This window comes from Papilio machaon, chromosome 19, assembly GCF_912999745.1.
Source record: "Papilio machaon chromosome 19, ilPapMach1.1, whole genome shotgun sequence".
In the NCBI taxonomy this organism is placed as follows: domain Eukaryota; kingdom Metazoa; phylum Arthropoda; class Insecta; order Lepidoptera; family Papilionidae; genus Papilio; species Papilio machaon.
The window spans coordinates 1,559,575-1,587,416 of NC_060004.1; the positions used below are offsets into that span (position 1 = coordinate 1,559,575).

Here is a 27,842-nt window from a genome sequence, read left to right on the forward strand (position 1 = left end):
CTAACTGTATCACGTAACATTTGAAGCCGGTATAAAAAAGTATTAAGATAAAAATAACTCAATGACGAGACACCAACGGATTGATTTATTGACTTTTATATGTACTTGATATCAAACACAATTGGAATAAAAACAAATAGAAACAAACGCATGATAGATAAATCTAATCATTGGCTGAAGTTCGACCATAACAATATTTTTTTTTTTTATAAAATTGCTTTATGCACTTGTCCACATTAATTATGTCGAAAATCACGTTTATCGGTTTCGAGAATTTCTTTAAAAACGCATATAAAGTCTTCGCTTCACATTTCAATCTAACTTCTTACTAATATTATGAATGCGAATATTTGGATGGATGGATGTTTGTTTGAAGGTATCTCTAGAACGGCTTAACGGATCTCGATGAAATTTGGCATAGATGTAGATCATAGTTTGGAAGAACACATAGGATTCTTATTATTTTATTTTTTAATTCCGCGCGGACGGTGTCGCGGGCGACAGCTAGTATTACATAGATTAAATAGATGACGAAATGAAAAATGTAATTATAATATACATATGCAACAGAGTCGAGTACTGGATAATAAATTACCGCACATGTGTGGACGACATTAATTGCAAATACGTTTAATTTTACATCGAAGTCGTTGAACCAGATGATAGAGGTTAAACTATCCGCAACGACTTTATAAGGATTAGCGATGTCTACATTTATTTAACACTAGCTGTCGCCCGCGACTCTGTCCACGCGGAATTAAAATAAAACTTAACAAGTAGCCTATGCGTTCTACATCTGTGCTAAATTTCATCAAGATCCATTGAACCGTTCCGAAGATACCTTCAAACAAACATCCATCCATCCATCTAAACATTCGCAATTATATTATTAGTAAGACTATAGAGTGTGTACAGATTTTAAAACAAAAAAATAATAAAAAAAAAACAAAAGGCATTTAATGTCACAAAAACAGTTACATTCGAATTTATGCCATAATCAAAAGGTTTAAAGAGTAATTTACATTACTCTCTTAGTACAGTTCATTTTTAAATAAATTATAGCTGTGTATTTAAGATAAATAAACGGGTCAATTGATTATTTAGCCGGCCAAGTTCACATCGCGTTTTGTACGAAAGCCAACTCGGATCTCCGCAAGTTTCTGCACTGCGACTCTAACTCACTTTTAAATTAATCACATTTATAAATGCCTGCTTTTAAGAGAGAAAAAAAACGAAAACTCTTTCTATTTAAATTATTAATTACGTAATTGACCTTTATAAGTCAATTTTTATTCCACAGTTTGTTTTCTACGATTACTAAACAACTAACTGAATGAACTATTTATATTCAATTAACGGTGACATAATTAGCTTCAGGCAATCGAGTAGTTTAGATAGGACCCTAATGTTATTTATTGCTTTGCTTTTCTACTAAATTCGGGAATATCACAGTTGCAACATGCATATAAAATCTCACCCCACTGCCGCTCGTATATTCGAGTTTATTAAACTACTAGCTGTCGCCCGCGACTTCGTCCTTGCCGAATTAATTTCATCGAGATCCATACAGTCGTTCTGGAGATACCTTCAAACAAACATCCATCCATCCACACATCCATTTATCCATACATTCATCTAAATATTCACATTTATAACATTAGTAAGATATTTAAATAAGTATAGTTGAAACATTGTGACCTTTTAACCAGCGCTCGATGTAATACAGCCTTATGTGGGCGTTTACGTGGGCATCGCCTAAAATACTAATATAGGAATATTAGAATTATATTTAGCCTTGCCAACATTCGATTAGTTCCCATTTCTGGCTAGTCAATTTTCACAATTGACATTTTATAGGGGACGTAATATATTTGCATAGAAAGAAACTTACGAAATTTTATGTGTTTACATTGTAAAAGCTATTCCTATATTTTAACCAATAAAAGCTTAATATTTCCCATGCATTATTTTTCTCCCGACAAACCGACCACGTGCTTACTTTTTTGTATAACAGAAAATATGCACTTCAAACAGCAAAATGTGGAATAGTGCTTTGTTATACAGTATAAGGTGTCAGATCCAAGGTTCGAGAGAGCCAATGTCCTCTTATCGCAATACATTCCGCGATTTATGTAAATAGGAAGTGATGGAGGTTAGCATATTTATAATTTTTTATCGTCAACTTAGCCGCGATTTCTTGTCTTCTTGGAGTATCGGAGTATTTCCTTGTTTCGTTACTGGGAAAGGAAATAAATTGCTACAAGGATTTTATTTGTAAGACACTGCTTTCGATTCAAAGTTAATCTTCTCATTTAACCATTTTCATTCTAAGGTTTTCAAACATTAGTCCACAGAACGAGGACGTAAGGGTGACAGAATAATCAGGCCTTAGCTGCCCTTCTTCTATTTTCCGACTTATTATATTTGTAAACAAAAATATAAATAAAATGTTACAATGAAACGTCTAACGCTCCTAAATTTTAAAAAAAAATCTATATCGCATTATTACACCATTATTTGCACTATACGGTGCTTAGTCACAGGGGCAATAAAAAACATAAGTCCGATACTGACCCCAAAAAAGTGGCGCCGTGATTCAGAAAAATCTCAATAATTTCGCGAAACGCGGACAAAGAAGTAAATGGTAGCGATTATTCTACAAAAAAGTAAACTAATTCAACTTTATCATTGGTAAGTTGATAAAAACTTGTGTACGTAAAATATTTTCGGGAATTTTCAACAGCTTGTAGTTTACTACTTATGAGTAAATTTTATCTACTCCAATTTTGTTGACCTTTTTTTATCTATAATTTTTTTTTTTCTTTCACAGAGGTAGATCTGGCAAACAAGCTATATATTACATAATTATATGATGATTTGGCTTCATTTGAAAATAAGTCATACAAATCAGAATTAGTAAAAATATAATATAGCTAGAAAATATTACATGTGTCTTATGTAATTTGTAAATGCCTTTTATTGGTATACATATTATCCAAATTGTATCTTTGAAATTTTTATGTTGGCATGATTAAATAAAACTTAATAAGCCTATATGTTCTTCCAGACTATGTTCTACATCGTCAAATTTCATAAAGATCCGTTCAGCCATTCCGGAGATACCTTCAAACATCCATCCACCTAACTTTCACATTTATAATATCAGTAGGATTTAGTCAGCAACTGACAAAATATTCTTTGAAATTTTAAAGCTATATGTCCAATTATTCACAGATTCTTGTTCTATATAGACAAATACTCTAACTTTATCTTACTTTATACTAATATTATAAATAAAAGTTTAGATGGATGGATGGCTGCATGTATGTTTGTTAGAAGATATCTCTGCAACAACTAAATGGATTTTGATGAAGTTTGGCACAGATGTAGAACATAGCCTGGAAGAACATAGAGGCTACTTATTAAGATGTTTTTTACCGCGCGAACGGAGTCTCGGGCGACACTTCGTTTCAAACAAAGTACTGGGCATTTGTAAAGATACAACATATTACATAAATTCGAATGGTTAAAACTTCATTTCTCTGTCAACTAATAGTAATTTTTTTTAGATTCGTACAAATAAAAATTTCCTTACCCTTAACTACAAACTGTTAAAACATAAAACGAGAGCCGAAATAACAATTTTATTTTATTTTATTGTAAACAAACAAAATAATCAATCAAAATAAACGCAAGGGTATCGATGCAACTGCTGACATGAGTCATGCAATCGTAAGCCCTTATTGCAAAAAGATATTCATAATTTATGTTATAATTAACTTCATACTTAGATGTTAAGTAAATCTAACTACTTTTGACTTAAATTTTATAACTTACGTTTTTTTTTCTCGAGCAAGTGTTTAGTGTATTTGCTTGAATGTCAGTCTGTCTTCACATAAAAAAGTCGTAAAAGGCAAAGAACCAAAAAAGGAGTCACTTCACAACACATCCACTAATAGAGCCTTTCACGTCCATTTTGTTTGAAATACATTAATAATTATTTACATCCATGATCACATGTTAAGAAATAAAAGTGAATCCAACTTCTTCCTTTTTCACGAAATGTTTCTCGAAACATGAAAGTGTTCATTATCTACACGACAAAACTACGATGTTGCTACCATAACACATAACTAAGAAAAGCCTAAAATGAAAGAAAACCGACTGAGAGACTGGAGAAAACGGTAAAGACTGCGTGAAAACAGATAAGCATTCAATCAACACAAAACAGCCAGCCAGTGAAATAGCCGAGCAGGGGGGCCGGGGGCGAAAGAAGCTTACCAACAGTGTTGCTATAAAAGAAAACTGTATAAAAATAGATCCCGTAAGTTGCCATCATCTTTACGTTTTAAATGTTTCTTTTAATAAAAGAAGAAACCTTGTGTATTCGTGAAAAGCAGAAATGAATACAAAATTATCAAAATACAGCGTTAATTTATTCAACTATTCATTTCTTAAAAATTATTTATAGAGTTTTTTGTAGCAACGCTGAACTGAAAAATTATGTCAAACAACCCCATGCAACCAAGCAACAAGCAACCAATGAAAATTGGTAGATCCGACGTTTGCGTTTGATTGACAGGATTGACATGACACTTGCTCGACAGAAGTTTGGAGATTTACCTGACAAGTGACAAGCAAACATGATCATTAATAAATTGTAGACTTAAATTGAATTCTTATTGAAGTTTGCCTTTTGCTTCTTGTAAAGTAGTAAAAAGAAAACCTAAACCGAAAATACTAATATTAAATTGTAATGCTGTGATAATTCTACCAATAACAATTATTGATAAAAAATAGGTAACTATTTTATTATATTATATAAAATGCAGGTAAGTTATGAACTTAAAAGATACGTACATTCGTATTATAGAATTATTATAAAATTAATATCACATCATCATCATCATTACCACCCGAGTTTGTCCACTGCTGAAAGTATCTATAATAATACATAAACATTTGTATACAGCATATCACAAAAATTATAAACCTTTTGTTTGATAAAGACTTAAACAGTTGACATCAGTTATCACCATACCCCAGACAATATTTACTAAGAACAATATGATTGTAGGAAAACATTACTATTTATACAACTAAAATTACAAAATGTATCAACTGATGATAAAATTGATAATAAAAAGATTATTGCAGAACATTAATTTCATAATTTCAACGTAAAACATTTCAGAATTCTGCATCAATTTTTTATAGGTCGTTAAGCATAAAGTTTATACGACAACTAAGTTCCAACATGAGTTCTAAACGTGTAGCTGTATGTCAAATGACTTCTGTTGCGGACAAGGCTTCTAACTTACAAGTTGTCAGCAAACTTATTAGTGATGCAAGTAAAGAAAATGTTCAGGTATTTAACTTATATGTTTATTGCCGCCTAAAAACTAAAATTAAAATTTTAGTTATATAGCCAATACAAGTGGCCAAAGTTATTATAATTACCCTTATTTTTAGATGTTATTCTTCCCTGAAGCTTGTGACTATTTATGTGACAGTAAAAAAGATACATTAGATTCTGCAGAGACATTGCTTACTGGGAATACAGTAAAGAGCTATAGAGAATTAGCTGCAAAGCATAATGTTTGGTTATCCATGGGTGGAGTACATGAAAGGGTGAGAATATTTTAAAATAACTCATTTAATTTAAAGAAAATTTGGTTAATATTTAATTATACATCTAGATACATTATTTTATTTTTAGGATGAACGAAACCCCACAAAAATGTTTAATACACATATAATTATAGACAACAAGGGTGACATAGTGCAGACATATAGAAAGTTGCATTTGTTTGATGTAGAGATTCCAGAGAAGAATGTCCGTTTGAAGGAAAGTGATTTTACAAGCCCTGGCAGCCATGTTGTCACACCTGTTGACACACCTGTAGGACGTATTGGTATGTAGATGATGGCAACATTTTTTGATACTTAGAAATTTTTCCTGTTTAGATACATTATCGCATTTAAAAAGTATTGAAAGAAGATAAATATTGGATAAATAAAACTGAGATTGTTTTTAAAAATTATGCATTAATGCAGAGATAATTTTTATCATGTATATGTCCATACTGCAACGCTTTTAAAACTTGACGTCTTTTTTATCGCGCAGTGTTGCATTTTGAGCACTGGGCGAAGAAAGTGATGGATGTTTTTTTGAAGGTATCTCCAGAACGGCTGCTTTGATATCTCTCTGAAATTTGGCATTGTAAAACATAGCCAATAATTACGTTTTTTTTTTAAATTCCGCGCGGTCGGAGTCGCGGGCGATAGCTAATCTGTCTATGTAGCATAAATTCACATTTATATATATTTAATTTATTTTTTATAGGTTTGGAAATCTGCTATGATATGCGTTTCCCTGAACTCAGTACAACACTTGGCTCAATGCGGGCTGATATTTTAACATTTCCATCTGCATTTACTTATGTTACTGGTATGGCACATTGGCATTTGTTGCTCAGGTAATTATCTAACTTAATTAAGTTAGCATTGTATTATGCCTGCGACTTCTTCAGCAAGAGATAATATAAAGTATATACTTTCTGCCTATATCTGTAGTCGTTGTGTTTTGAATAGACTTCTTTATTTTTTTATTATTTTCAGAGCACGAGCTATAGAGAACCAATGTTATGTATTAGCAGCTGCACAAACAGGTCAGCATAACACCAAGCGACGGTCTTACGGACATGCTCTGTGCGTAGACCCATGGGGCGAAGTACTAGCTGATTGCGAAGAAGAGGGTCCATGTTATAAAATTGCTGAGATTTCCTTAGAAAAACTTGCTGATGTAAGACGTAATATGCCTGTGTTCCAACATAGGAGGTAATTTAACTTAACACTTTCAAAGCCACCATCCTGTGTGTTCAAAATGTCAATAATATTGTTAAAATAGGTTATAACATGTTTTAATATTTTCAGAACAGATGTGTATTCATTATATACACTTAGTTTACGTAATAAACTTTTAGCGGAGCATTCTGTTACTGCTGTCACATCTACAACCACCAATCAAACACAAGATGTAGAAAATAGTGAACCAATGTACGTCTTTGGTCAAGCTAAAGTACCAGAATCATGTGTATTCTATAAAACTAATTTAACGTATGCATTTGTAAATTTAAGGTAAGATAAAGAAAATTATTAACACTTTCAATGCCACCCATTCAATTTTAAATTTAATCTGCCCTATATTGAATACTAGTAGTCACCCGCGACTCCATCAAAAACTTAATAAATAGCCTATGTGTTCTTCCAGAATATGATCTACATCTATGCCAAATTTCTTAGAGATCCATTGAGCCGTTGTATAGATACTTTCAAACAAATATCCATCCATCCATACATCCAAACATTTGCATCTATATATATAAAAGAAAGTCATGTTAGTTACACTATTTATAACTCAAGAACGGCGGAATCGATTTGACTGAAAATTGGTGGGCAGGTAGCTTAGAACCAGGAAACGAACATAGGATATTTTTTATTCCGCGCGGACGGAGTCGCGGGTAAAAGCTAGTTTATAATATTAGTAACATTTTCTTGGCTTGTTTTTGTAGATGTGTTATACCAGGTCATGTTCTAGTCGCCCCTATACGATTAGCAGAAAGAAACAGAGATCTCAATGATGAAGAGGCTGCAGATTTCTTTAAAACTGTCCGATTAGTCCAAAGGGTTAGTTGAATTTATTTATTTTTAAATTCCTTGGAAAACCCCTTATCAGATTATTTCATAATAGCTTATACAAAAATGTTATGTTGTTTTATTTCAATGTTATTTATTTTTCAGTTAATGGAAAAAGTACACAATGTTAATTCAAGTACAGTTACCATTCAGGATGGACCTGAGGCCGGTCAAACAATAAAGGTAATATGAACAATAATATTATAAAATATTTGGCCTTAGTTGTTCGGATGGCATTCAAAAGGTTAACGTCGTAATGACAATTACAATAGTCATTTTTGTTCACAGCATGTACATTGTCACATATTACCAAGGAAGAAAGACGACTTTATTGACAACGACCTTATTTATTTAGAACTGGCTAAACATGACAAGTAAGGAACTATATAATGTATTTTTAATTGCTTGTAGTTAATATGTATATAATAATAGTGCATAAGAAAAAGTATAAATTAAAATAATAAATACTTCTTTTTGTGAATTTGCTGTAGAAAATAATGTTTGAAATTATTTTCATCCAGGATTTTATTTCATTTTTAAATCTCAATACTTTTTTCGATAGGGTATCACCGACAACACCAAGAAAGCCGGCTAGGAGCTTACAAGAGATGAGAGAAGAGGCTGCCATGTTACGCAAGGAGCTTGAAATTATGACACAGGATTCTGAAAAACAAAATTGACACCTCATATCTTAATTTTTAGATTGATGAAAAAAATTGTGATTTTTTTTATAAAATAATTATTATTAAATAATGTAAATAAAAATGTGAATCGTTGTAACGTATAATTTATTTACAAACTCTTCATAGCAGATTATGGTCAAACGAAAGACCAAAGCGATGGGAAATAATATTTTCACACTTCTCATCTGTTCTTATAAAAGTTGCATTAACATGAAATATTAGATGTAACTAGCTAAATATGTAAATAACTTGTAAGAAAGTGTTTGTACTATATTATGAATTCAGTCATTTTCCAAAGGATATTATAATTAAACGATTTATTAACGTTGAATGGTATTTTAGGAATTCTTTTTGAATACTAATATTATAAATGTGAATGTTTATATGGATGGATGTTTGTTTGAAGGTATCTCCAGAACGGTTCTCGATTAAATTTGGCATACATGCAGAACATAGTCTGGAAGACCACATAGGCCACTACGTTTTTACTTGATTTCGCGTGGACAGAGTCCAGGGCGACAGCTAGTATATTCATATATTGTCCTAATCCTTTATCACCACCTTTTACAATTTTATTCGCATTCTTGAAATTTAAATTAAAAGTTTCTGACGCGGCAAAAACCCTTGGATCTTAACATACAAATTGAATTTGACTTTTCCTTTAAAAAAAAAACAAATGTCAAAATTGCAGAATTGGTTGGTTTTTGCTTGCGGATTCTGTGAAATATTTTCTATTATTTTTATAACTGGCTCTAATTCACTAAGTACTTAAAAGGCGATAAAGTTACCAAAGTAAAGATAGTGCGATAGAGTGATTTAAAAGTGAGTTTAGCATTGGGTTATCATTATTAACTTTAATTATTTTTGTTATACGTCGATACTGCTGAGTAATTTTGTGAACGAATCTTATAGTTGCTTTATCCCGCTGTTGTCACGATGCCAAGTATATTGCGTTGCTAGATTTTGCAGCTCGACCTCGTATGATATTCAAGATATACAATGTTTTCTACAAGTAACCCTTTATTTCTTCAGAAAGCGGCGTCTTGAACCACTCGAACCGAAACATAAACTCTTCTTGACATTTAGATCTAGAAGGGTTTGGTATAGTTTGTTTGTAATTATCAATTAATATTCTTACTTTTCAGATTTAATTAATGCATGAATTCCAATGTCTAAGAAAAATTTCCTAATGTTTACAACACAAATGCATATGTAATGAATGACCTATTTTGTTATTGTTTACGACAAACGGTTGGAATGTCTTGTAATATTTCTTATAAGCTTCTCTATAATCAAGTGACAAATCAGAACACAAAAATCAAACTATTACTTCTAAAATTAAATCAGCACAACTACAAATGTCTTGTAATGTAGATATTGATTTTATAAAAACATTAAAAAATTTATTTCAGGCACATGATCGTTCAATGATGTCCCTAAAACCGAGAAATGTGGACTTCCAGGAAACTTGGGCAAGCCTTAAGGAGACAGTATGTATTTTGTAATTACCTTAATGGCAGAAGATGACAAATTAAAATGATGTAAACAACCCAGTAAATTTCCACACTGTACACTGCTGCTAATATCCTTTGTATTTTAGGTTTCACCAATAAATAAATAAATTAGGTACTTTTTATATATAAAAGTAAACCAAAAATTGCAGCGTAATATACGATCATCATTAATAATAATCATTAAAAATATAAATGTTTAATTAGCATTTATTTTTAGGTGGCAGGAGTTGTGGCACTACGGGCAGTAGAGCGTGCTGTGTGGAACATGCGCTTCTCTGATGTATATGCACTATGTGTGGCACATCCGGAACCTCTTGCTGACCGTCTATATGATGAGACTAGGTGAGTTGGTTTTGTTTACTCCAGGTAAATCAACTCCGAAAATGGGTCTGAAACAACAACTATATACAGTCAAACCTGGATAAGCCAGAGTCATTGTCAGTTCTCGATGGACAATCTCTATAAGTGAAAAAGTCCAGTTAGATAAATATTAAATTTTGTGCTCTTAGTTGTCCAGGTTCAACAGTAATTCTTATTAATTTTGAGCTTATTTCTAAAAATCTAACATACATAACTCACGCCCGTAACTCAGAGGGGTAGGCAGAGTTGACGGACCTCCATTTGGTGTGGCCAAATTAACCTCCGCAATCTACTTTTCGCCATTTCGGGAGACGGAACGTGACGGGCGAGCCGCGTCGCCGTCTGTGGTAAAAAATTTAGCAGTACTGAAAATGTTGATTAGAGGTTTCAGATTGCATACAAAATAAATGTGCCAGTTCAGTAGTTTTAGTAGAAAAGATGATTATAGTATAAGACATCTTGGACCTATTAAAAATATTTCTTAATAAACCCAGTAGTTGAGAATAAAATTATTCTATTCTTATTCTAATCTATTATTCTTTTTAAACCTTGTTTCATCTATATGCTACATATTTACTTGTTCATTATTATTTTCTAGAAATTTCTTGGAAGAGCATGTCGGAGAGCTATTAAAGAGAGTTCAAGGAAATGCACCACTTGATAGCAGTGATTACAATGATGGTCTGCTTACAAGGTGAGTTTTTTTGAGCGTGTAATTTTTGTTACAAACAAATAGTAAAGTTTGTTCACTATGTGACACTTCTCGTCTATAAAATAATGTGTGCAGGTATGTTGCAGCATGGAGAGAGTACAGTCAGGGTGTTGCATATCTCAATAGTCTATATTCTTACCTCAATCTGCAGCATGTAAAGAAACAGAAGGTAAGTTTTATTTTATTTAGAAATTATTGCGTAAGTTGAGTGTACCTTTTTGCATATAAAATTAGTGTTAATTTGAAATAGTATGCTTGTATGTTTCACTTTAATACAGTATGATCTAATAAATCAAACATACTCTGTTTTATTCCAGGTTTCGGATGCAGAAATAATATATGGTTCTTCAGCTACTGTTAGTTGTCCGGAGCACGACTCTAGGCAATTGGAGGTAAATAATTAATTAATATTATGTATGCATTTGTTTGAAATTAAACCATTTCAGGATCATAACAGTAATTAAAAGACTTAAATTATGGTTCTATGTTAAAAATTAGTTACTAGGGTAATTAACACAATAATGGGCCCTTAGACCAATTGCTATTAAAGGTTGATTTATAAAAAAAAACTAATACTTCAAATATTAATGTGTAACTGTGTGTAGGTAGGTGAGCTGGGACTGGTGACATGGGAGCGTATCCTGGTGCAGTCGTTGTCCGTAGGGCTGACGGCTCGTATAGTGGCCGCACTGAGTGCCGCACGCGACTGTCAGCTTGAGCCCGCAATGGCTGATGTGTTGCACGCTGCCATACATAGTGCGGTGCATGCACAAGTAAGTTTGTGTACCCAACTTGTGAAAAAAAATTGAAGTGTTAAATTGGGGTAACATCCCCATTTATTGACTTATAACCCCATAGGCTCACCGCGTGCGCGCGCCGCTGCAGCTATATCAGCAACTAGTACTGGAGCCCTACCTGAATGCGGCGGCCGCGCACCACGCGCGCCGCGCAGCCAACCTGCTGCAGGACGGAGACATATCACACTATATGAAGCATACACTTGAAGGTACTGTTAAGTTCATGTTTATGACATAAAAAAATAAGCAAAAATACGGTAGTAGTAGGTAATATTTTGGATTGGGTTGACTTCTAATGAACCCAAATCATTTCGTGCTTCGATCGCTCGGCCGGTAAGGTGGTTGACTCTATCGAACACCGACAGACGGCGCTGGCGTTCCGTAGTACACTCGACTGCCGCAAATGGCGCTAGTGTTGCGTTGATAGCGCTAATTAAATTATGTTTGACCATTCACATACAGGTTTGGAGCGTGAAATAATGTTGGCGTGTCGCTATCTGCACTCGTCATCGCGCGAGGCGGTGCGAGCGTGCTACGAGCGCGCCGCCGTGGCCGCGCACCTGCCCGCACTGCACGCGCACACAGAGCGACTGCTGCGCGAGGCCTGCGCCGACACACCCGAAGCTCTGCAGGTATACGATACAACGGCAACTTGAAACTTAAAATCAACAATAATATTTGCTTCAGGTGCCAATTAATGGAGATTTTACCCTAATTTAATCATAGATGGGGTATCATCCCCATTTATTGGCCACTGAAAGTTAACCTCTGGTGATGGTGAGGGGAATTTTACTTTTTTGTATGGTCGTGCAGCGTCGTGAGGACCTGAAGCGCATGTACACGCTGCTGAAGCCGATGAGCGGACAGGGGGCGCTGCGACCGCTGGTGGACGCGGCGCACGCGCAGACAGCGCGGGACGGTCTGCTGCTACTCGCCAGCGAGCACAGCAAAGATGAGGTACCTGATAGTGACAGTAGATGCCATTTACCTGATTCGTTGACACATTTATGATTAATTTTGCATGTTTTAATTTGTCAGGCGCACACGCACTTTGTGAACGCAATGTTGTCGCTACACAAGAAGTATAGCAAATTGTTCAATGAAGTATTCGGAGGTGCGCAGGCGTTCGTCGGCGCACTTGATAAAGTGAGTACAATTGTCAATGTTAAAACACTTGTACAAAACATATAGTCATCTCTCTTGTTCTCTAATTCTCAATTTACAGGCGTGCAGTGCCGTAGTTAATGCACGGGAGCCTGGAGAAACCTCCGCGAGAGCACCAGAACTTCTCGCACGTTACTGCGATGCGCTGCTCCGACGTAGAGGCGCGGATGCGGACGCCGACGACAAATTAGCAGCCGCAATTATCGTCTTCAAATACGTCGACGATAAAGATGTCTTCCAGAAGCATTACGCTAGAGCACTTGCCAGACGACTCATACATCAACTCTCAGCATCCATGGAGCAAGAGGAAGCGATGATAAACCGCCTTAAAGCAGCCTGCGGATACGAATTCACCAACAAGTTGCACAGAATGTTCACAGATGTCGCTGTGTCCGCGGATCTCAACGCAAAGTTTCAACAGCATCTCAGAGATAATAATCTATCTTTGAATACGGGATTCTTTATACAGGTGTGATTTCAAATATATACTAACAAATCCAGAATTTTTTAATTACTTAAAGTTTCGCTTAGTGTAGATTTCTAATACTACTTAAGTGTATAACTAAGTCACATCTTTCCTCTGTCTTATATAAAATTTGGTTAACTTATAACATTGCACATCAAGAGTTATCTATATATATATAAAAGAAAGTCGTGTTAGTTACACTATTTATAACTCAAGAACGGCTGAATCGATTTGACTGAAAATTGGTGGGCAGGTAGCTTAGAACCAGGAAACGGACATAGGATAATTTTTACCCCGTTTTCTATTTTTTATTCCGCGCGGACGGAGTCGCGGGTAAAAGCTAGTACTTTATACATGTGATGTAGGTGCTACAAGCGGGGGCGTGGCCACTGGGCGGGGCGATGGCGCCGTTAGCCCCGCCCGCACAACTGGAGCGACCAGCGCGACTCTTCGAGGCGTTCTACCGCGGCTCATTCAGCGGCCGTCGACTAGCCTGGCTACACCATCTCTGCACCGGCGAGCTGCGCACTCGATACACACAGCGCGTCTACCACATCAGCGCCACAACACCACAGGTATCACTTAAAGACAAAAAAATCTAGAAGTATTAGCTGCTAGAAGTATTTAAGCTTAAGAAGTAATCTTAATTGTTATTTGACCAACTTTTCATTCTTTATTCGAAAGTAGTGATGTAACACTTGTCTGGTTTACATTGTTCCAGTAGGACAGTAGCGCTGGCTTGGCGTGGACTGTTTAGGTTCACTCGTTCCAATTCTGTACTGGCATAATGTAAATGTAACAATGTAAAACAGAGCGTCGGTGGCTCAGGGGTTAAGTACTTGACTTGCAATCTGCAGGTCCTGGATTCGAATCCCGCCATGTACCAATGTGTTTTTCGATTTTAGATTTACACGAGGAGTGAAAGGCTATTTGTTTTAAGCGACTTTTTTGCGATATTGACTTATATATAATTCACCCCTCGATATGTACATTTGTCCGACGTTCTTACGGTGAAGGAAAACATCGTGATGCTTCACATATCTGAGAAAAAATTCAATGATTTACATGAAGTCAAACCGCACTTTGCTGTGGTTGACTATGGCCTAGACACCCCTAACTTAGGGTAGGCTCCGAGCACCTCGGTGGGGACGTAAAGTGAGCTGATGATGATGATAATGTAAATGTACAATAAATGTGTGCGTAGTGCGCGCTGCTGCTAATGTTCGAGAACGTGGACAGTGTGAGTGTGCGAGAGGCGCGCGACACGCTGCAGCTGAGCGGCGAGGCGTGGGCGCGTCACGTGCGCCCTCTGCTGGACGCCGGACTGATAGCTGCACGCGGCAATGTCCCCTCCCTCACAGGCCCCGCCCCTACACAGGGGGCGGAGTCAGGCACTTCAGGGGCGGCCGCGGGGGAAGAAGACGACGCTGACGCAGAACTCTTACTAAACCTCACCTTTACTTGTAAGCGTACCAAGCTGCGGTTGACATGCGGCGCTGCGCCCACACACTCCGGTAAGTTGACACCATTTAAACTCCGCCCACATATTTATTGATCATCTTTAACATAACTATTGATACAAATAAAAAAAATTGTGAGCCGTCATGGGACACCTGGCAGATGTGAAACATCGTGTGTGTACAAGTAATATGCATAAAATATTAAATATTATAATAAAATAAATAATAATGATAATGACAAGATTGATAATAATGATAATGATGTATACCTCAGTATAGCGTGGCGACCCGTCGCCACGGCAAGCGTCGCTACGTCAACAATTCGGTTTACAAGTGAGCCTATAAATGTTTCACATCAAAAACAAGTATTACGTAGCTTTTTCAGGTGTAATTTAACACGTTTAATGTATCTTTTCGCCCATTGAATATTTTAAAGAAGTTATTTATTAAGATGTTTGTATGTAGGTGGTAGTGGTGGTAGCGGGTCTGGCGGTGGTGGGGAGCCTGCGCACTGTGAGGATGACCGTAAGATGTACCTGCAGGCCGCACTCGTCCGCATCATGAAGCAGAGGAAGGTCAGTGACGTCATCTACTGCTCCCATAGCAGAAGTTACGACTATTATCTTCAAGTTTAACAACTAACGAAGAAAATTAATTTAAATAGATTTAGAGATTTTATTTATTAGGCTTCGTTAGGTATTTTAACCCTGACTTCTAGATTTTAGAATTAATGAAAGATATGTTTCTCTCAGGTGCTGCGACACACTGAATTAATCCAGGAAGTGGTGGCGCAGGCGCGAGGCTCGTTCGCGCCTTCTGTCGCCATGATCAAGAAATGCATAGAGTCTCTCATAGACAAGCAGTATCTAGAGCGAGCCCCGGGAACACTAGACACCTACGCCTACCTCGCGTAGTACCACCCCCACCACTACCCACACCCCTCCACTGGCTACAGCAAAGCACATCCCAACACCCTCCTGTTAAGGGAAAGCTATTGCTAAGCACCAACATAAGTAATAAATATACAGTAAAACATGTTTTTTTTGTCAATTTAGGAATTTGTGTTACCATGGCAACGGAGCTAATAACTAACTTTTTTTTGCATACTTATTATTTATAATTGTACCAATAAAAATTTTTTTTCGTTCTCCTTCTGCAAGCTCTGACTTTATTATTTGTTAGTTTTTTGCCTCTCAGAGATATAAATTTTCTGTTTTTTTTTTTTTAATTTCGTTATTGTCTTTTTTCCTTTAATTCGACTAAGTATAGCTTTAAAAAAATATATAAAAATCTCCCATTATAGTATTGGCTCCATGTCATTTCTTTGGAAACCTTAGGTTTTATTCAGTAGAAATTAATTTTAAATTTTCATTTGATAAATCTTTAATGCAATTTGAAGTTAATTTGATTCATGATTTTACTTACAATATATCTACTAAAGATAGGTTTCCATTGTCGAAGCTACTTGAATAAAAATTGTCATATCTCTTCTGTTTTAAAAACATTATTTACAAGTTTTAAAGCAGTAAAATTGTACGAGTCATTACTTTAAAAAAAACATATAGCGCAAATTAAATTCAAGATGGCGTGTCATAATTATTTGTATAGATTTTATAAACATAAATAAAAAAATCTCGAAAAAAAATCGCTCTAAAATGAAGTAATCACAATAAATGTATTTTATAAAATTACAGACATTTTAATGTGTTTTTTTTTTTGGTATATAATTTTATCTTTTTTTTTTAAACAGATTATGTTTGAGTAAATCTGGATATGGAAAATGTACATGATAGGTTAATAATTTGTAAATTAATTAACGAGAAAGTGCAATCTGTAGTTAGCGAGCACTGCATCTCAAATTATTATTATTTATCTATTAAATATTTGTTTAATAAATATTGTACGGATGCCGTTTATTGTTGTTTTATCTAGACTAGCTGTTGCCCGCGACTTCATCTGTACGGAATAAAAAAAAAACTTAATAAATAGCCTATATGTTCTACATCTGTGCCAAATTTCGTCAAAATCCTGGAACTTGGAGTCCTTACAAAGGTACGGCGGTACTTTACACAGGGACAGCTTTTGACCCTGTACAAAGCACAGATCCGGCCATGTGTGGAGTACTGCTGTCATATCTGGGCAGGCGCAGCAAAGTACCAACTCGCGGCACTAGATTCGGTGGAGAGACTTAGGCTGAAATTTATAGTCGGTACTCGGACTTAGCTCCGACTTGACTTAGGTTTATCTTATGGCAAACTCATCTAAGCATTTGCTTAAAGTTATCTCAGATTCGAATTTATAGTCGTTCTTGGCTGAGATTTTGTCAGTGTTGCCAATTTAGCATATTTTATGCAAAATTTGGCAGAATTTTAGGACATTTAGCACATTTTTCTTCATTTAGCATATATCATTATGTTTAATACCATATTAACTTATATAGATATAAATGAAATTTAAAAATGAACATGATGCATTTTAGGCGTATTCAAGAAATCACGAGGTAATCATTATATATTTTTTAATATAATTTAGTTCGGCATTCATAACAACGAGTATAGCAGATCCACTTTAATAGGCCACATTTAATACTTGGAGGACTTTTTAAGAAGATAGTATATTTAGGCATATTATAACAGGTCTTTAAGCACATTTTGAAGAAGCCGAGGTGGCAACAGTGATTTTGCTAAGCAAGAGAGTTTGACAAAGTTTCTATTTGCACAATATCTTCTTGGTACTTCTCAGTATTTAGAAAAAATATATTTAAAATACATGATCCATATATCATTTAACTTATTGATTAAATCGAATCATTATATTTATTTATAATTTGCTAGCGAAATTATAAGCAAAACGACGAAATTAACATTATTAAATTAACACTTTTGTAAAATTATGGTTAGGTATACGGTAGAAAGGAACGAGATTATTTGACTTGACAAAGTAAATGACAACGTCAAACAAATAACAACAAAATTAATTAGATTTTGTTATTGTCGAGATTAATATCTTAATTTTTGTTGACTCTTGCATTCCATTACGCTTTTCTGTGCATTTCTTCTGGAATTTGGCTTATCTACCTGGACATATAAAGATTCCATCCTTTGATGTTTACCCTGGACCCGTATTCTTACGGACTTTCCATACTTTATCTTTAATTTTGATTTGACTAACGAATTAACAAAGATTTTCGAATGGATTTTATTGAACGGACAAATTGGATATTGTCTCGAATAGATAAAATTGACAAGCTTGGAACCCAATATTTGTTACATTTACACCATAGATCTTTACCTACGAGTATATCAGCTAAACGTGAATACAAGAGAGCCCCGTATAAAATACGTATGGACAATGTTCATTAACTCTGTACTAATTTTCTCCTTTCTGTTGTAGACTGTTTGTGGTGATTAACCAGGCTTAAGCCAACCTACACTGTACGTCATCATAAATAAAGTTTCAAGAAAATTGAGTCAACTTCTACCGCAATTTTATACGTTTCCCTATCCACCTACATACGCAATTCGAAGAATTGGGTAGCACTAACAACCTGCATGGCCTGAACAATATTTTTCTTAATAAATAAATATTAATAAATATATTTCTTCTTAAATGTTCAGAATATGGTTTTTGTTTGTTTACTTTATTGTAGCAATCCATGTCGTAAGCAAAATTGAAATCCTTTGAAGCGAGAAAGAAGTATTTGTAAGAGTAGGCAGGTACAAAATCCTTGGAAACGGAGTGGTCATCAGGTGAATCCAAAATATATAAAAAACACAAAACAACAATATCTTTTGCACGAATGGGTCGGCTCACCCGGTGAAATACCACGACCACACAGAAGACAGGTGGAAATAGAAGTAATTCCTTGTTTCGTCTGATGAATGGGCGTATCTGAGGCCTATGTTTAGTCCTCTTCATTATTCCACCCTTTTCTTATAAGGAAAGGATGGGAAGGGGAAGAGGATTTGACGGAGGAGTGGATGCCTAGGAAGGGGAAATATACCCTTTCTGTCCCTCCATCGATTATATGTAGGCAACGTATCTGCAATTACGGATGCATATATTATACGAATTTAAAAGTAGTCGAGAAACGTGTCAGATTTCGCTAAGTCAACGATTTTGGTGACTTAGCATTTGCTAAGCAAACGTCTAAGGTAAGCTTAGCATGTGACTATAAGGCTGAAATTTATAGTCGGTACTCGGACTTAGCTCCGACTTGACTTAGGTTTATCTTATGACAAACTCATCTAAGCATTTGCTTAAAGTTATCTCAGATTCGAATTTATAGTCGTTTTGGGCTGAGATTTTGTCAGTGTTGCCAATTTAGCATATTTTATGCAAAATTTGGCAGAATTTTAGTACGTTTAGCACATTTTTCTTCATTTAGCATATATCATTATTTTTATTACCATATTAACTTATATAGATATAAATTAAATTTAAAAATGAACATGATGCATTTTAGACGTATTCAAGAAATCACAAAGTAATCATTATATATTTTTTAATATAATTTAGTTCGGCATTCATAACAACGAGTATAGCAGATCCACTTTAATAGGCCACATTTAATACTTGGAGGACTTTTTAAAAAGATAGTATATTTAGGCATATTATAACGGGTCTTTAAGCACATTTTGAAGTTGCCGAGGTGGCAACAGTGATTTTGCTAAGCAACAGAGTTTTACAAAGTTTCTATTCGCACAATATCTTCTTGGTACTTCTCAGTATTTAGAAAAAATATATTTAAAATACATGATCCATATATCATTTAACTTATTAATTTAATCGAATAGTTGTATTCATTTATAATTTGCTATCGAAATTATAAGCAAAACGACGAAATTAACATTTTTAAATTAACACTTTTGTAACATTATGATTAGGTATACGGTAGAACGGAACGAGATTATTTGACTTGTCAAAGTAAATGACAACGTCAAACCCATAACCTATTTAATTTTTTTATTGTTGAGGTTACTAGAGATCCATTTTATGCATTTCTTCTGGATTTTGGCTCATCTACCTGGACATACAAAGATTCTATCCTTTGACGTTTACCCTGGATCCGTATTCTTACGGACTTTCCATACTTTATCTTTCATTTGGATTTGGCTAACGAACAAACAAAGATTTTCGAATGGATTTTATTGAACGGACAATTTGGATATTGTCTCGAATAGATAAAATTAACAAGCTTGGAACATCGCATCAACAGGTAAATATGATCAGTACCGGCAATAAGTAATACTATATTTATTTTTCTGTTAATAAAAATAATCATGTATACTTTAGAAAAAAACCTTTTTCTTTGGTATTATTTTTTGTACTAATTTTCTTCTTTCTGTTGTAGACTGTTTGTGGAGATTTACCAGGCTTAAGCCAACCTACACTGTACGTCATCATAAATAAAGTTTCAAGAAAATTGAGTCAACTTCTACCGCAATTTATACGTTTCCCTATCCACCTATATACGCAAATTGGAATAATCGGGTAGCACTAACAACCTGCATGGCCTGAACAATATTCTTAATAAATATATATGTATATTAATAAATATATTTCTTCTTAAATATTCAGAATATGGTTTTTGTTTGTTTATTTTATTGTAGCAATCCATGTCGTAAGCAAAATTGAAATCCTTTGAAGTGAGAAAGAAGTATTTGTAAGAGTAGGCAGGTACAAAATCCTTGGAAACGGAGTGGTCATCAGGTGAATCCAAAATAAATAAAAAAGGTTCAAAGTACGCACATACTCCGAAGCAACCATAACAATGACAAATCCATATTGATATAATGCCAAATGCATATTAGTAAACTCCTTCGAAATCGAAGAACAGTGGTAAACACCAGCAACAACAATATCTTTTGCATGAATGGGTCGGCTCGCCCAGTGAAATACCACGACCACACAGAAAATAGGCGTGAAGTGGAAGTAATTCCTAGTTTCGCCTGATGAATGGGCGTGTCTGAGGCCTAAGTTTAGTCCTCTTCATTATTGCACCCTTTCCTTATAAGGAATGAAGTGGATTTGACGGAAGAGTGGAAGCCTAGGTCGGGGAAATATACCCTTTCTGTCCCTCCATCGATTAAATGAAGCCAACGTATCTGCAATTACGAATGTCCATAAGCGGCGGTCGCTTCGCTATTTCAACGAATTTAAATGGTCACCTGCTCATTTGCCACCTTATCGTATAAAAAAGTAGTCGAGAAACGTGTAAGATTTCGCTAAGTCGACGATTTTGGCGACTTAGCATTTGCTAAGCAAACGTCTGAGGTAATCTTAGCATATGACTATAAATTTCAAACTCGTAAGATAAGTCTAAGCAAAGTCCGAGTACCGACTATAAATTTCAGCCTTAAATTTAACCAGTCTTGAGCATAAGCGTAGAGTGGCAAGTCTCTCGGTGTTTTACAGGCTGCATTTTGGGGAGTGTGCGCAGGAATTACATATAATTCTACCATCGGACGTTCAGATATACGGCTGGAATCCATCCTTATGTAGTAGACGTGCCGCGCGTTCGAACGAAAAGGTTTGAATCATTGTTCAATTCATCATCGCCGGCAACTTATTCCATTCCTTGCGTACTGCAAAGGAATGGAATAAGTTGCCGGCGTTTTTCCGTTCAAGTACGACGTGAGGGCCTTCAAGAGTAGATTGAATAGGCATTTACAAAGCTAGCGCGTACCATCTTTAGACTACATCATCACTTCATAGGGTGGGATCGTGGTCAAGCGTTAGCTTTTTCAATAAAAAAAAAAAATAGTTGAGCTGTTCAGGAGATATCAAGTAAAAACATCCATCAAAATTTTCTCATTTATAATATTAGTAAGATTTAAGTTTGTTTTGGGTCAGTAATCCTTACATACGTCCACAAAATTGTAACACAATGTTTTGCAGAATCGGTATTTGTAAAGAGTATTTTAATTTTTTTTAAAAAGGTTTTGATTACAGAGAAAAAAATAACTAAACAGTGAAAATAAAATTACGCGCAAGTTTGCATTTTTCAATAGCAAAAAAACTTATTTCATATTAAAATTATTACGTAAAACACATTTGTACATGCTTATAACGCATTTTCACAACGAATTACTATTATTAAATGTATGTCAAATTACTTAACTTGAAACCTATTCACGTAACAAACATAAGCTAGATGTATACACGTTTCTATGTGTATAACGTAATTGTGTCACGGACGCGTGATAAGGGTTGTAAATATAGGTCGGCGTAGTGCCTCGATTGACCTCCGACATTCACCATGTGGCTAATGAGCGTCATCTGTTCCATGCTAGCGCTGCTACAGGTGAGATATATGTTTTTTTTAAACATTTTGTTAAATTTTTTTTACTAAAAAACCCTTTAAGTGAGATATTTTTTCTCTACACGGTTGTTGGTCAATTTTATGGCAACACTAATGAAAGCAAGTGGAAAGATAATTTAGATTGGACATTACATTGGTTTTATTATTCCAGCAAGCGCACTCCCAGTGCCTACCGACAGCGTACTGTATGCCGGCGCCGGCGCCTGCCCCAGTCGTTATCCCAGCTGCCCCAGCCGCGCCGATCGTGCTCCCAGCTGCCCCACCCGCGCCAACCGCTGCGCTAGCCGCACTCACTCCGCTGCTAGCATCCACTATCTCCGCGTCTCTAGCCACGGCGCTACCCCCGCTGCTAGAGGCGGCGCTACCTGCAGTGCTATCTTCGACTCTAGCCGCGGCCGCGCCCCTGTTGGCCGCTGCCTTACCCCCTTGCGCCCCCCCACCTGTGACCTGCGCCGCACTCCCCGCCTGCCCCCTATCACCGCCGGTATTTTATCTTTAATATGCATTTATAAAATAAATCCATTTCGAAATTTGTTGAGTATTAAAATTGATTCTGTTTTGCTTTTCCTTACCGTTTGGTTATTAAGGGAATTTGTATTGCATACATTTGTAAAGTGATTAAATACTTTAGTAATATGTATTTACAAATAAAATTACGATATAAGTAAAGTTTTGATTTAATTTTGTTGCAGGATACTGAAGAATAAATAATTTTATCTTTAAATGTATACACAAATTCCTAAAATTAACCTATAGTTAGTTAAAATGTTATGTCGGCAAAGGCAAAAAATGTGGGTAGCGAGGCTGGTGATGATGACAGATGGATACAACTTATACTAATTTTTGGTAACTAGTTGTGTCACGTAAATAAAAGCCACAGCTAAGAGTAACAAAATATTTTATTCCTTTGGTTACAGAATTTAAAAAAATATTAAATTCTTAACAATTTCTTAACGGACCCGCTGCCACTCCTTTTAGTTTCTTACAAAACAAGAGGATGGCAATGTGTCCTCCCCCACCATAAACTACAATCTATTATAAATCTAATATCACAGTAAAAAGAAAAACTATTTTTAAATATTTTGGTAGTAAAATTTTTGGGTGTTACCATATTCTATTCGTAAATTAAAACTGTAGATAAAAAAAAACATTAAAACTTGTGAATAAATTATTTGATAAATAATCTGTTTTTAAATTACTATTGTAGCAACTGTGGTATAAATGTTTTTCTTTTTACCGTGTGTACCCTTAAAAGTTAAAATTGAATACGTAATAAGATAAAATTTAATAGACAATTTTTAATACCACAGTTTGAGAAGCAAGATACTGTGTTATAAGGTTATGGCAGAAAATGACCGCATTTTTTAATCTCAGATATTAATTTTTATGGCAACACACGGAGTTAAAATTTTGACCAAAATTTATAATTTTTAAACTACATCAATAATCACAAAGTTCATTAAAATAAAAATTGCATACAAGTATAAACTATTATTATTTCTTCATGAAACAAATACGCTGACTAGATTTTTGACTATTTTAAACAATTTAAATGTACTGTATGAGATATACAGAAATCTGAGATTCATATTTTTTATGTATAAGTTATGAGGTTATTATTTAGAGTGAACATTTTTAAAAGGCATGGAACTTGGCAGTGAGATTGAAACGAAAAAAAAATTTTGTTCAGGCACAACAGTAAGTACTGCCTTCAAACTGTGGCATTCCAAAGAGTATATTTGAGAAAATAACATTATAAACTAAGCTAGAATTAATTTGGCCCAATTATTGCACTACCATCTAACCACTACAACTATTTAATGGCAAAATTTATGACACAATTTTTTTTTCTTTAGTATATTCTTTGACATTTTTTGAGCGCAACATTGTTTAGTCTATGACAAGTCTATTTTTAACATAGACAAGATAGATGTACAAATGTCAAAAGGCATTTTTAATAACATCTTTAAAATGTTACTAGAATGCGAGTAACATAAAGAGCAAGTACAAAAGTGGTAGAAATTCTATGTACTACGAAAAACATATAAATTTGCCAATAAATGAACCTAATACTATTTTTATAAAAAAGATAGAAAAAGAAATGAGAAGGAATTAATTTTTTTGCAAAGCAGTAGCCGAAACTACCTGGATTTCTATATTTAATCACTGGCAACATTCTATTGTAAAGGACAAATTGAAATACAATAATACATTTGTGCTTTTATAGTCACTGAGCTACATTTTACAAAGCTATATGTTTCTACCTAAATATGTTGTACCCTTTACTATTAGAAAAAGGTCTAAGGCACTGAAGGGTGAGATTTTTTAACAAATATCGCCCTCTCATTTCTTCAATCACCTGATGAGGTCAGTTAGCCTGGTGGCCATCCCATCTGGCGTCCACCCAGGACGTGGAGATGGAGGTGGTAGACAGACTGGGCGCCGTGGCGTCCATTGTTCACCACAAGACGCCAGCCAGCCGGTGCCCTCGCTGCGCCCAAAGACCGCGCCACTAGCATCAAGTGGCCCAGGATCTGAGGATACAAACGAATGCTTTTACATCTTTATAGTCTTACTAACTGTCGTCCGCGCGGAATTTAAAAAACACTTAATAAGTAGCCTATGTGTTCTTCCAGACTATGTTCTACCACTATGTCAAATTCATCGAGATCCATGCAGCCGTTCTGGAGATACCTTCAAACAAACATACATCCATCCATCCATCTAAACAATTGCATTTATAATATTAGCAAGATACAGATTAGCCCAAGACATTACGGGCACGTGCATAGGCACAAAGTTATAAAGAAGCTATCATTTGTTTTTATTAGAGACGCCAAAATTTCAATTTAAAAAATCGCCTTTTAAGATCGAAATAACGTTAGCTTTGTACATCTTTCGTCGTTACAAAAGAGGTCCTATATATCATAAAGTCTTAAAGCCTATATTATAGGAGTATGTTCTTACGAATAAACAATCTTAAAATACGTTTACCTATACATTATTAACAAAATAAAAAATCTGTGACGTAAGCAATGCAAACAAACTAAGTCACATCGCGCGATGTTATTAAAGTAATAACAAACATTTTCTTTGGCGTAACAAGGATACGATAGTTTTTTCTTTATAAAATAAACCTTATTGTGTAGTTGATAAGATATAAAATATCGAAAATCAGTGTCAAGTACAGTCGAGTGCAAATTTATTAATATAACAAAAATTATTTTATATGATTTTCGTAACTTGTATAAAATATTACAATTATTTATTAGTCTTATTTATCAAATCACTAGCTGTAGTTTTTTTTAATTCCAAGCGACACCGTACACGCCAAAAAAAATAAATTAGTAGCCAATATGTTCTTGCAGACTATGTTCTACATCAGTGCCAAATTTTATCGATCCAGATTATAAGAAACATCCGTCCATTCATCCTTACACCGAAACATTAGCATTTACAAATTAAATAAATATTATTATATATTTTATAACATATTGTCCATTAATTTTAGCAAATTATGCAAAACTATGCTTAAAATACTTTTCGCCGCGACTGTGCCTGCCGGGGCCGGCTATCAGTTTGGTCAGCATTCCTGACCGCTGAGTCATGACGACATAATTGCACGTTATCACACGCCGCTTACAAAATCTTAAATATTGTCAAGTATTTAAGATAATATTAAGTATCACATACCTATTTTTAACATTGCATTGTTGTGATTTTTTTATGTTAAATTTCTTCATATTTATGACAATAATAACATTGATTAATCTGTGAATATTTTTCAATGACAAAAATAATACTTTATTGTTTAACTAGTTGTCGCCTGTGACGTCCGCGCGGAATTAAAAAAAAAACATAATAAGTAGCCTATGTGTTCTTCCAGATTATGTTCTACATCTATGCCAAATTTCATTGAGATCCGTTGATCCCATCCATCCAAACGTTCACATTTATTATATTATTAAGATTTATTTAAAACATTGCTATAATTGTTATAAAAATGTTGTTTCTCTGCTTCAAATTGATTTTTTAGAATTCAGTCGAAATTAAAAAAAATATTTACACATTTTACTGCCTGATTTATTTTGGATAATTTTAGTGTTTATAGTGATGTTACAAACATGTCTGTTTTTAATAAGTCTGTGATCACAGTCTTATGAAGGTAAAATTATTTAGATTGTTTTTTAATAATTTCTAATTTTATTAAATTCAACTTAAGGTCTTAGCAAAAAGGTTTTATAAGGTTAAAATTTATTTTACAAAGGAAGATGATTCATTAATATGAATAAAAAATAATCAATTCAAAGTAAATTAAGCCATTGTATGACTACTATATAATGGAAGAAAAGTAATGAATTATTCATGTATTAACATGTTTCATAAATTTATTAATTTCCGAGGCTCATTGTCCCAGATGCTTGCACTTTGTCACATCAAAGTTATCTGTAGATTACACAAAGATAAAATTAAGCTTGCAACTGATAACAGCATTGTTTGTACATTCTTTTCTGATAAAGAATAATTAAAACAATGTTTGTTACATGTTACATACCTACTTGCATTTCTTATAATTGTGAATAATTAAGTTATATATTCTATTATTAATCACTCACTGACATCAAAATATATTTGTAATAATTTTGTTTTATTCTACACTAGCTGTTGTCTATGACTCCTTCCTTACCCTAATGTAGAACACATAACTCCAGACTATGTTCTAGATCTATGCTAAATTTCATAGAGATTCTTTGAGTGGTTCTGCAGATACCTTCTAACAAACATCCATACATCCAAACATTCACATTTATTAGGAAAAAGTAAGAACACTAGAGCTAATTACTGACTAAACTTTACAACTGACTAATCTGAAACCTGAAAAACTACCTTGGTGATCAGTACAGCAAATCAATTATTCTAATATTTATTTGTGTTTAGTGCAATTGTATTTAACAATTTAAAAAGCAGATTTCTTCATTTCTGACGATAACTTCCTGCCTTCGCTAAAATTAATAATTTTTAGGGATGTCTATTTTTATAAACTGTCAAATTCAAACAATAAAATAGAATTACATTGCACTAATAATATACCATAGGATTCAAATAGTAACCTGAGAGTAACTAATTTTACTTGTTAGTAATATGTTTAAAACTGGAAGATTTTATATACTTAACGAAATATCGCTGATTTAAACATACTATTATAGCATTAGTAGACTAATATATGTAGCAATGGTAATACAAACCTCTTTATCATTATCAACAGCATCTTGGAGCCGAGCAATTCGCCGCTTCGGTATGACCAAGAAATGAACTGGCGCTTGGGGGCTGATGTCGTTGAATGCGAGGCAGAGGTCATCCTCGTAAATTATGTCAGCTTTGATTTCTTTTGAAATTATTTTGTCGAATATCGTTGGACCCGGCGCCGCTACACTTTGAGCTTGAGCGCGTCGAACTTCATCACTATACGGACGCCGGACAGCGATGGCCGCCCCGCGAGTGAGATCATATATATTCGTTGGATATGTTTTCTTTAGGCGAAACTTTAACGCGCGTTGGAAAACTTTATCGAACATTTTCAGTAAATTAAACAGTTCGTTTTCGAGAGCAATTCACTTCCTCCCGAAAGAGATTTTGATTTTGACATAAAAATTTGACATTTCA

General features: G+C 34.6%; 5 protein-coding genes across 5 annotated transcripts in view; 3 read left to right on the forward strand and 2 right to left on the reverse strand.

Moving 5' to 3' along the window:
* LOC106707304 (ankyrin repeat domain-containing protein 50) overlaps positions 1-4,253 on the reverse strand; it is a 49,973-nt gene extending 45,720 nt beyond the window's left edge. The window contains exon 1 of the mRNA XM_045682447.1: positions 3,838-4,253. The gene's annotated coding sequence lies outside the window, so the exon portion shown is untranslated. The remainder of the gene's footprint in view (positions 1-3,837) is intronic.
* A 947-nt stretch (positions 4,254-5,200) lies between these two features.
* Positions 5,201-8,378, forward strand: LOC106708267 (nitrilase and fragile histidine triad fusion protein NitFhit). The gene is made up of 10 exons (XM_045682525.1): positions 5,201-5,368; positions 5,473-5,631; positions 5,720-5,915; positions 6,347-6,479; positions 6,622-6,840; positions 6,937-7,140; positions 7,575-7,689; positions 7,804-7,881; positions 7,987-8,072; positions 8,261-8,378. The coding sequence occupies exons 1-10, from the start codon at positions 5,258-5,260 to the stop codon at positions 8,376-8,378; spliced, it is 1,419 nt and encodes a 472-aa protein (XP_045538481.1). The 5' UTR covers positions 5,201-5,257.
* A 689-nt stretch (positions 8,379-9,067) lies between these two features.
* On the forward strand, positions 9,068-15,992 carry LOC106708265 (cullin-2). Its single transcript, XM_045682393.1, has 16 exons — positions 9,068-9,203; positions 9,794-9,871; positions 10,113-10,237; positions 10,854-10,949; positions 11,043-11,136; positions 11,285-11,359; positions 11,573-11,740; positions 11,826-11,973; positions 12,227-12,396; positions 12,578-12,721; positions 12,803-12,910; positions 12,990-13,397; positions 13,760-13,969; positions 14,599-14,908; positions 15,320-15,429; positions 15,607-15,992. Exons 2-16 carry the CDS (start codon positions 9,809-9,811, stop codon positions 15,766-15,768), a joined length of 2,391 nt encoding a protein of 796 aa, XP_045538349.1. The 5' UTR covers positions 9,068-9,203; positions 9,794-9,808; the 3' UTR covers positions 15,769-15,992.
* A 6,238-nt stretch (positions 15,993-22,230) lies between these two features.
* On the forward strand, positions 22,231-22,897 carry LOC123722072 (atherin-like). Its single transcript, XM_045682425.1, has 2 exons — positions 22,231-22,662; positions 22,871-22,897. Exons 1-2 carry the CDS (start codon positions 22,366-22,368, stop codon positions 22,883-22,885), a joined length of 312 nt encoding a protein of 103 aa, XP_045538381.1. The 5' UTR covers positions 22,231-22,365; the 3' UTR covers positions 22,886-22,897.
* Positions 22,898-24,310: 1,413 nt separating this feature from the next.
* LOC106708311 (adenosine 5'-monophosphoramidase HINT1) lies at positions 24,311-27,842 on the reverse strand. The gene is made up of 2 exons (XM_014499796.2): positions 27,425-27,842; positions 24,311-24,712 (listed from the first exon to the last, which is right to left on the reverse strand). The coding sequence occupies exons 1-2, from the start codon at positions 27,752-27,754 to the stop codon at positions 24,551-24,553; spliced, it is 492 nt and encodes a 163-aa protein (XP_014355282.2). The 5' UTR covers positions 27,755-27,842; the 3' UTR covers positions 24,311-24,550.

What these genes read in the sequence shown, in the direction of transcription:
- LOC106708267 (XM_045682525.1), top strand. Translation starts at nt 5,258, where the DNA reads ATGAGTTCTAAACGTGTAGCTGTATGTCAAATGACTTCTGTTGCGGAC. An exon ending in CACACCTGTAGGACGTATTG is followed by an intron (nt 5,916 to 6,346) that starts GTATGTAGATGA and finishes TATTTTTTATAG; the next exon opens with GTTTGGAAATCTGCTATGAT. An exon ending in TATGCATTTGTAAATTTAAG is followed by an intron (nt 7,141 to 7,574) that starts GTAAGATAAAGA and finishes TTGTTTTTGTAG; the next exon opens with ATGTGTTATACCAGGTCATG.
- LOC106708265 (XM_045682393.1), top strand. Translation starts at nt 9,809, where the DNA reads ATGATGTCCCTAAAACCGAGAAATGTGGACTTCCAGGAAACTTGGGCA. An exon ending in AATGATGGTCTGCTTACAAG is followed by an intron (nt 10,950 to 11,042) that starts GTGAGTTTTTTT and finishes TAATGTGTGCAG; the next exon opens with GTATGTTGCAGCATGGAGAG. An exon ending in GCGAGCACAGCAAAGATGAG is followed by an intron (nt 12,722 to 12,802) that starts GTACCTGATAGT and finishes TTAATTTGTCAG; the next exon opens with GCGCACACGCACTTTGTGAA.
- LOC123722072 (XM_045682425.1), top strand. Translation starts at nt 22,366, where the DNA reads ATGCCGGCGCCGGCGCCTGCCCCAGTCGTTATCCCAGCTGCCCCAGCC.
- LOC106708311 (XM_014499796.2), bottom strand. Translation starts at nt 27,754, where the DNA reads ATGTTCGATAAAGTTTTCCAACGCGCGTTAAAGTTTCGCCTAAAGAAA. An exon ending in CTGTTGATAATGATAAAGAG is followed by an intron (nt 24,713 to 27,424) that starts GTTTGTATTACC and finishes TTGTATCCTCAG; the next exon opens with ATCCTGGGCCACTTGATGCT.